Below are 10,017 nucleotides of genomic sequence, written 5' to 3' on the forward strand. Positions count from 1 at the left end.
AGTAAACAGTTAAATAAAAAGATATTTGATTAACTGGTTGCTTGTGTTTTGCTGCCACATTTTACTTATATCTGGCACCATGTTACAGAACACTCCTGGGCAGCATGGACATGCAGGATATTGTAGGGCCAAATGTAGAAGAGGGCTTACAGTTTAACTGAAATTCAATTCAATTCAGTGAATATCAATTCAAAATCTTCAGGAGCTGAAAAGTGAGGGTTATGGTAATACAAGAGGGAGTCATGAACTACAATTTGTTGACAGTGCCAGATCACTGGTACTGTATTTCACTAACAGGATGGTTATTATATTATCCCTTGAGGTTGGGTTATTGTTTGCAGACTTGCAGTTTTTAATGCCGTGCCAATTCTGGGCCACTGTGTTTTGTAGATTTGATTTAGCATCTTGTCTTTAAGAACTGTCATTTTAAAACCTATACAGGTAGGACACGGATATGCAGTCCATTTCATCCACAGTTATTACCAACCTCTTCCATTTTCTTCGTGACACGGAATCATTATTTTGCCCAGGAGAACATTGGGGTTAGTTTAATGAGCCCCAGAGCCACACATCAAGGTAAGTTCACAAACAACTATTGGCTCACAAGTTCACAAGTCATGAGGGAATACTACCTGCCTGCCAGGTGAGAAACTGCAACCATGGAAACCGCTTCTGCCTTATCCATCTCAACAGGATCTGAAGTATGTGGCAGGAGAGCTCTGTATGGGGGAGTATATTGGAGTACTGATCATAGCCACACTGAGGAACCCTGGCAAGAGCCCTCTTTAAGACACAGGTGGAAACGTGAGACTGGAAGCTCAGAGCAGTAACATTCGGCGGAGAAGACTGCAGGGACAATGAATCGCTGGTCTGGGCTTCTCAGGTGGCACCGTGGACAGATGAAGGAGGGCATGAAGAAAGAGGAGGAGAAAGATGGAAAGAGGGCAGCTGAAGTCAAACACCGACTGAAGTTAGTGTTTTTATTTGTCAAAAATGTGTAGGGAAAGCTGTGTGGCCCTTTGTATTTGCAACAGCAAACGAAGATATGTGTCTTTTCAGTTTCTCTCCGGCAAGGCTAGTTCGAGTTCTTTGCATCTAGAGGCATGCAATCGATCTAATTTTAACAGAACAGCATTTGTGAAGGAGGAATTTGTTTGAGTATATTTGGTGTGGGTTATATATTTCCCTGCTTCTCTCTTCTACCACAGAAGCTGGAAGGATGTGGTAGTAGACCCTTCCAGTGATGCCTATTTCACCTGGATCCAGGTCATGATCATCCCTGTGTTGTACAACTGGGTTATCATCATTTGCAGGTAGGAAACCAAATGCTTAATCAGTATAAGAAGGAAATGCATTTTTTACATTAACAGTATAATGATTGCAAAGGTTGCAGATATTTAAAATACATTTAAAATGATTGTGCTAGAATCAATCTGACAGAGAAGACAGTAACTAGGAGCTTCCATGACGATGCTTTATACAGTCGACTTATATACAGTCGTACTTTGCAAATTTTATGTTTTGGCAACAAAGCCACAGCTGTATGAGCTCAACCAAAGTGAAGGGGATTGGGCAGAAAACCCTGAAGTCAGGAGGTGTTTAGCTAGATGATATTTTACGGACATGGAACAGGGGATAACACTCATACTCCGGAGGTAAGTACACTGTTTACACATGGTGGCTCGAATGTCCAGCATTGTGAAAGGCCTCTCACATCTGACTGCAGGAACCCTCTACCCCTCTACTACAGTGATCTCTAGCCATGGGCACAGTTGTTAAAAGGGCATTTCCTCACAGATGACGAAGAGGAAATTTAAATAAAGGAGAAATATATCAAGAAAAATGCTGGAACACTTAACACAAAACTGAACACTGTTTTTAAATGCAGTTTTTGATTTGAAGCTGCATTTTGGTTGGAAACTACAATGCTGTGCAGTAAGATTTCTGAAACAGCAGCAGCCCATTTTTATACCATACAGATCTGTGCATGGTGTGGTGAAGCAGCAGGATTTGGGAGTTTCCTGACTTCTTGCGCTCTATGAGTCAGTCACTGGAGGCTAAGAAAGCAGTTGTAAGATTTTAGTGTACTAAGATATTTGTTAGATACTTTTATATACAGTAACTTTTTTCCTAATGCTGACTTCCTCTGTTTTGTTACAGGACATGCTTCGTGGCAGTACAGAATGACCACCTGGCTGTGTGGCTTACCCTGGATTACCTATCTGACCTTTTCTACATAGCTGATGTCATTTTCAAGTTTCACACTGGTACGCTCCACTTCAAGACATGTTTCAACAGTCTTCTGATTAGTGTCTGTACAGTCCTGTGAATTCTCCCACCACTCAGCCAAGTGAAAACACTGAACAGACAAAGTGGGAATGATGATGCTTTATGAGAACAAATCAGAAATATTTTTTTACAAATAAATATCAATATTAAGAATAAGACAACTGAGATAAAATAATGTTATCCCAAGTGTCTGACCTTGTGAGGCTGTTGTTTACAGTTTGGTCCTGATAGTCTGAAGATCCCTGGTTTAGGTCTGGGCTGTATCACCAGCTGATCACTGCTGGGCTCTCTAAGGCCCAGGGTTCAAGTCTACCAGGGTGTTCTTGGTGTAGTGAGCAGCAGTATCTGCCTTGGCTCTGCATGCCGAAGGTGTGTTTACGTAACTTACACTAGTGCACAAATACAGTATATAGTTTGCCTTGATTACGAGAACAATAAAATAATAGCTCAAAATGGAATTGTGACAAGTCTTGCCCTTGCCTCAAAGGGCTCAAAGTACCTGCATTCAATGAGTAAGTGGCCATGCTCAATGACTAACAAAGTAAAGTATAGGAGGCTTTATTACAGCATTCATCTACAAGTATGCTTATTATGACTAAAAAACCTCTTAACAAACCTTTCAATCTCATCTTTCCACACACACACCTACATGGCTTTTTTTAGACCACTACTAATCAGGTCCATTTGAGATTGTGGAATTTAGTGCTTCACCATTCATCATTTAATAATCATATCAACAATCATGGAACCCATCTACAGGTGTAAGAAGGCTTTTAACGACCCCTAGTGTCAGGTTGGCTGTTATTACAGTCGCTTCACATGCCAGCCAGAAAATATTCTTATAATTCTAAATTAGGAGAATCGAACCAAGAGTAAGCAGAAGCTTCTGTTTCACTGTAAAAACAGCACCTGAAAAAAAACTGTCCCTTCCCAACAATCAAAATAATCAGTATTTTAAAAATACATTTAAAATGATCCTCTTCCCTTGGAGGCAGAGGTGCAGGGAGTTGTACAATTAGGCGGTGTTTTTATACTGTATATGAAGAAAGATTATTTCCTTTTACTACTTGCCATGCAACCCCTGAATCTCTTGGAGACAAAATGTGGTTTACAGAAACACTTCCAAGACATTAGCAGTTTTAGGGTGCAGTCTATGAAAGGACTTCTGTCATGTAGAATCCATCGTTACCTCTCAGACCTGTGTGTTTGTTAGTTTGCAGTAAGGTTGGTCCACCTTTGAGGAGATGAGTGAAAGCTGAATTGTGCTCTAGGGGGTCAGGACTCAAGATTTGTAACCTATACAGAACCTTAATAGATCTTTCTAAATAATTTGTAAAGTGTAGTTTATTCACTTGTAATTAATTGTGGTAAATAAATATTTGTGTTTTAGGATTGTGCCTCCTCATTCACCATCTGGCTTGCCTTGGACAGAAAGACCATGTTACCTGCTTTGTCCATTTTCATTCCTGAACATAGGAGGCATCTTATCTAGGATTTTAATTTGATGTCAGGATTTTTTAATTTATTTTTACATTAATACAGTACTTCTCACCTCATATGTTGTAACATTGTATGTGTTAAAATCAATTTCCATTAAAATCATGCATATGCATAAATTAAGATAACTGGACCTGACAGGTTGTGACAATGTTTCTGTTTGCATTTGCAGGGTTCCTGGAACAGGGCATTCTGGTCACTGATCACAGGCGGCTCAGAAAGAGGTACCTCACCTCCTCACAATTCTTCTACGATGTGCTGTCCCTCCTCCCAACAGACCTACTGTACCTGCGCCTGGGCCTCAACTACCCGATGGTGCGCGTGAACCGCTTCCTGCGATCGTCCCGAATCTCAGAGGCATTTGACCGCATGGAGACACGTACTTCCTACCCCAACACTTTCCGTATCGCCAAGCTGATGCTCTACATCTTTGTGTTGATGCACTGGAATGCCTGCCTCTACTTTGCACTGTCTTCTTACATTGGGTTTGGGGCAGACCGTTGGGTGTACCCCAATACATCTATCCCTGGGTATGAGTCTGTACGACGGCAGTACTTCTACAGCTTCTGGTTCACAGCACTGATCTTCACCACCGTGGGCGACAACCCCATGCCTGAGAGGGAGGAGGAGTACCTCTTCGCCACCATGGATTTACTCATTGCTGTACTGGTCTTTGCCTCCATCGTGGGAAATGTGGGGACAGTGATCATCAACCTTCAGAGCCGGGACAATGTCTTCTTCCCAAACCATGAGCTGGTTAACAGCTACCTCCGCTCACAACGTGTCAGCAAGGATCTCAAGCAACGGGTGAACAACTGGTACCAGCACCTCCACATCAACAAGAAGATAACGCGTGAGAACGAGATTATGCGGCACCTGCCTGACAGGCTCCGGACCGAGATTGCTGTCAGCGTGCACCTGGGCACCCTGAGCAAGGTGACCATCTTCCAGAACTGTGAGAAGAGCCTACTGGAGGAGCTGGTGCTGAAGCTGCAGCCCCAGGTCTACAGCCCAGGGGAGTACGTCTGCAAGAAAGGTGACGTGGGTCATGAGATGTACATCATCAAGGAGGGGAAGCTGGCTGTGGTGGCAGATGATGGAGTCACGCAGTTCGCAGTGCTTGGGGAAGGGAACTTCTTTGGAGAGATTAGCATCCTCAACATCAAAGGTAAAATGCAATGAACTGAATATTTTGGGTAGTTTCTTATTTAAAACCAAGGGAAGAGACCAGAAGGTTTGCTATACAGGAATCGGGAATGTTCCAACTCTCTCTTTCCTAGCGTTAATCCCGCATCAGCAGGGTCCGCTTGTTGGCACGCCCGTCTCCATTTGGTGGTTTGAACCAAATCTTTGAGCTGACGTTGCCATTAACTGTGACCGAGAATACTCCAACCGGCGCATCGCTCCGCCTGCCGTCGGAGTGAAAAGGGGAGGGGGAGAACAAAGTAATATAGCCAATTCATAGAGGGGGATTATTAGGAAGCATGGGAAATTTGGCCAGGATGCCGGGGTTACACCCCTACTCTTTTTTGAGAAACACCCTGAGATTTTTAATTACTACAGAGAGTCAGGACCTCGGTTTTACATCTCATAGGGAATGTTCCAACAATAGTGGTAATTTTAATATATATATTTCTTTGACATTTTATAGATAAACATATAAGTTTTTAAATTCAGCTAATCATGTAGTTATAATTATTAAGTAGTGCAGTACAGCATTAATACAGAGTCAGAAGGCACAGAGAAGGAGAGGGAAGAAGGAACACCATCTCCCTCCACTTCCTCTAAGTTTATACCATGTGAGACAACCTTGCTCTGATCAGTCTTGGAGACCATATTCACGCTAAGTAATCTGAACATTATTATAAACATCTTGCTATCTTTTTTTATGATAGGAAATTTCCTATATTATGGAATCCTCAGGCTAAAAACGTTCTTTCCTAGTTTTTTATTCATTTTTAGAGGAGAGAGATTGATACTCATTTGTTTCTGGACAACCATGTTGTAGGAAGGGAGAATTATTTCTTTTAGGATTTGGGTTGGATGATTATTTTTAGTCTTTTTGGCCAGATTAGGTTTTTCATAGTGTATTTAGATTATAGGGTTAGAGTTCTGGGTTTCTAGCTCAGTAAGAAGTGCTGTAGGCCTCTGGAATGCATATATTGTCAATAGCTTTATTATTTGTAACTATTGTGTGTAGTGTGAAGTTGTGTTTAAAATATTATAATTAATACATTGATTATTTTATCACCAGTGCTTTTTTAGAAAATAAGAACATATAAATACAGTATGTTTATATCACTATTTTGTCATTTAAGATTAAATTCTGTGTATTTGTAACCTTGATATTTCACATGTATTTTGTACAAGCACAGGTATTTATGGTTTAAGATGCAGAGCTGGCAGAGTTGCAAGGTAATAGTTTTTAAATAACGTTACCCTTCACCTTGCACAGCAGAGCTAGTGTTCTTTGTTGTCATACTAAGGAAATGCCATGGGGCCAAAATACTGTAATGCATCTAGAAGCACTGCTTTCAAACACATATCCTAATACATTACAGCTGCCTTTATAATTTCCAATACAGGCAACAAGTCTGGAAACAGGAGGACAGCTAACATCAGGAGCATTGGGCACTCAGACCTGTTCTCACTGTCCAAAGAAGATCTGACAGGGGTTTTAACTGACTTCCCTGATGCCAAGCGGTTGCTGGAGGAGAAAGGCCGGCAGATCCTGATGAAAATGGGAATGCTGGAGGAAAATAGTGCAGCCAATGCGGAGAGCAAGGAAAAGGTGATGAAGAAAAGGGTGGACCGCATTGAGGACAACCTGGATGATATGCAGACCAAGCTGGCCAGGCTGATGGCGGAGCTGGAGTCCAACGCACACAAGTTAAAGGCCCGTATCGACCAGCTGGAGAAGGAGACCGAGCTGTGGGAGCCAGGAGAGGGGGAGGGGGATATGGAGGAAGACAGGGGAGACAATGACAACAATGAGGAGGAGCAGGAAGAGATGAAGAGGGAAGGGAGTGCAAAACAGGTGGCAGGAGGGAATCCACAACTCAGTGAAAATGAGCAGGAAGAAGAAAAAGACAGCAAGGGGGAAGAAGGAAGTAAAAATGATGTCAGTGTAGAGAGAGGAGGGGGTGAAGGGGGACCAGGAGGGGAAGAGTCTGGCAAGTCAGCAGAAAAGGAGAAAAGCAGTGAACCTGAGCAAGGAGGTAGAGCAGGGAATATGGAGATGGTTGGGAAAGCGAGACAAGAAGGTGGTGAGGAAGGAGAGAGGTGAAAGTATTGATTATCGAGTTTTCAGCTGTATCTAACGTGTCTAAGTGTCTATGTAGAATACTTCAGCTATCCAGTCTATGGAAATCTGCATTCAGGTTCAGTTATTAAGAAATTTACTTTGGAATAATTATTTAAAACCATAGGTGGGCATCTCAGAATTGTAATGTACGCTTTCATTTTCAAGATTAAGGTATTATTGTGAATGTTACTAGGGTGAAAATCCTAAACCTAAAAGTTGGCTTGAGATTACAGTGCAATTAAAACCAGAAAAATACAGTCACAAAAATTGAATTAGTTCCTGTTCTCTTCTCTGTTAACACAACAGTTCACCTCTTAATAATCAGCCTTAATAGATCATTGATGATCATCTCCCATCTATGTTGTCAGCAATCATAACAGTGTTTCCTGATGATAGTGAATTCTTTTTATTGATTTATTTTAGACATTTCACATTGAAAGAGACACAGGGAAACAAGTTTTGTCATCTAAAAATGTTGCTTGCATTGGGATGCATTTTTCAGAAAATTGTGATAGTGTTAGGTTTTTCTACTCTTCTCTTTCAAAAGAAAGGACAGGGTTTCTAAAGTTATATCAATGAAGTCATGAGTGGGCATTGGGGAAGTGGAGGAGGTACTGTAGGAGTTTAAACTCCATGGTGCGGTACCAATATAGAACTCGCCAGAGAGGGAGATGAAGAATTAATGAAGGAATGGATTGTGTACCAGTCTCAGTCAGCAGACAATTTTCCACTGATACTTTGGCTTCCTCTAATGGTTGCCTCCTTGTCATTGCAATCTCTCCAATGCAACCTGTCACACCAAAAGATTTCTTTCTGCATCAAAGCACTCATTTAAAGCACAGGTTAAGCACTATAGACCGGTCGATGCCACTTCAAGAAACAACATTGTGAGCAAAAGAGCTCGATAATGCAACACAGTATAAAAAAGTATTCTTTTGAATATATTGTGAATATGTTTAAGAAGCCTAAGCAAGATGTAAAGTTTAATATTTGAAATATGAAATTGCAATTGAATTTCTGGTGTTGTTCAGTGTAATGACAATACATTTTTCATTTTCCACATTATTATCAATAATTATTCTAAGAAAATTACTGTTAGATTTTAGAAACGAAACCACAGACGACCCATGTAGGATTGCCTAGCCTGTCAAATTTTGTTGCTTTTATCTGCCTCCTCACAGCTGGAGTGCCGATACGCTCAGTGTTATGACCTGAGGTTTCTGCTGCAGTGGAGCTGGCAGTTAGAAAATAATCATGAAGATGGAGCAAGATGATGTGTCAATCTTTGGGAGGTGTCGTGACTCATGGTCTCCCAGCTCGAGGCCTGCCTTTGACACTCTGTGTTTGGCTGTAATGTCTTCCTGCCAGATTAGATTAGATTGCTTGGATGTGATATGCGTGAACAGCACATCTTGTATTCACTGATTCTTCGAGAAAGTCTTTATCATTTGAATAAAAAGAGCAAAACTGGAACACAATTCGCTTAATAAGAACACAATTAAAATACAAAATCCACAACACCAACAGAACACTAGGTGGAGACATATACCAAGATTTTTAATAAATGTATGTGTCTTGCAACCTACAAAAAGGTTGTGGCTCATGTTCGTTGCTTGATCATGGCAACAAAACTCTCTGTTAAGGAACGGTTTAGGGGTGAGAATGAGGTTTGTTTATGAAATTGAACATATTGCACTGCAGAAAATCTCCAGCTCTCTGCAGCTCTTGCTCAGTCTGCAGGCTTTCTTAAGATACTGTGAAGGGAAAATAAAGATCTGCACTCCCTAACAATAGATTGTTTTAATCTATTTTACAATATCCCAACATAAAATGAAGTCAAAGAGACTTAACAGAAAATATTTTCTCAGGGTCTGCTATGAAAAATGTTGTTAAAGTGTTAAAAAAACTGGATTGTGATTTTATGTAATGCTATGAACATTAGCATCACCTAATGGTGGTAATTATTGTACATATACAGTACTTTTCTCATAAACAGAAGTTGAGTAAATTGTTCAAATCTAAGTAAAATGTTACTAATTTTACTTACACTTTTCACATGTACAGTAAATGGTTTGGCTTGGGCCTGTAACAGTATGATACAATATTTATTTTGGTGGGAAGAAGTTTCAGTCTGTTCTCAGAATGTTCTCAGGCAAACCAGGAAAAATATGTAACTTGTGACAAAGTACATGCTTGAAACACTGACAAAGGCTAAACTAGTTACAGTCCTAGTGCAGGAATGAGCCCTGAGCATTCTGGGTCCCCTTTATAGACCTACTGGAGTGAGAGGAGAAAGATGACGTGAGATCTCGTTTTTAGAGAGAGTCTGATAAACATAATCTTTCTGTGCTTTTGTTTTACAAGTATATTTTAATGGTTTAAATTGTTCAGTTTGCTCTAGCTGATTGATGTAGGAGATCCTTTAATAACCTTTCACGTTGTTACATTACATGTTTTTAAACATACATTGCTCTCTCTCAGTTTTGACTAGCACTTATTTAAGTATCTCATATAGTACAATTCACATAGCATATAATATAACAGTAATATGTGAAATTATGTAACAATAATAAAAAAATGATGTCCAATAAAATTATAAACTGTGAAACTCTTCTTTTTTGATAATGTATATTCCTTCTAAAAAAACAAACTATTTATATCTCTTTTACTTCTAATATTCCCTAAAGTACAGTGTCTGTAAATGTACAAAGTACAATGTCTGAACATGTCCTGCGGTCCAAACATCTCCTCTAAAACATGCAATTTCTATTTTTGAACAGACGATCAGTGAAAAAGTCTGAATACGTATGTTATTACTTCAGTTAAGACTAAAGGAAAACAGCTGAGAAGGACTTCAAATGAAAAGACTGAGACTCCTGGAACCAACCAGAGAGATGAGTTTTTCTACCTTGATGCTCCAGTTTTCT

The 10,017-nt window shown here is 40.2% G+C and overlaps 1 protein-coding gene across 1 annotated transcript; it reads left to right on the forward strand.

The window, feature by feature from the left end:
- Positions 1-758: 758 nt before the first annotated feature.
- Positions 759-7,345, forward strand: cnga4 (cyclic nucleotide gated channel subunit alpha 4). Its single transcript, XM_006639086.2, has 5 exons — positions 759-976; positions 1,212-1,313; positions 2,161-2,267; positions 3,959-4,954; positions 6,372-7,345. The coding sequence occupies exons 1-5, from the start codon at positions 858-860 to the stop codon at positions 7,070-7,072; spliced, it is 2,025 nt and encodes a 674-aa protein (XP_006639149.2). The 5' UTR covers positions 759-857; the 3' UTR covers positions 7,073-7,345.
- The last annotated feature ends 2,672 nt before the right edge of the window (positions 7,346-10,017 follow it).

This window comes from Lepisosteus oculatus, chromosome 15 (assembly GCF_040954835.1).
Source record: "Lepisosteus oculatus isolate fLepOcu1 chromosome 15, fLepOcu1.hap2, whole genome shotgun sequence".
In the NCBI taxonomy this organism is placed as follows: Eukaryota; Metazoa; Chordata; class Actinopteri; order Semionotiformes; family Lepisosteidae; genus Lepisosteus; species Lepisosteus oculatus.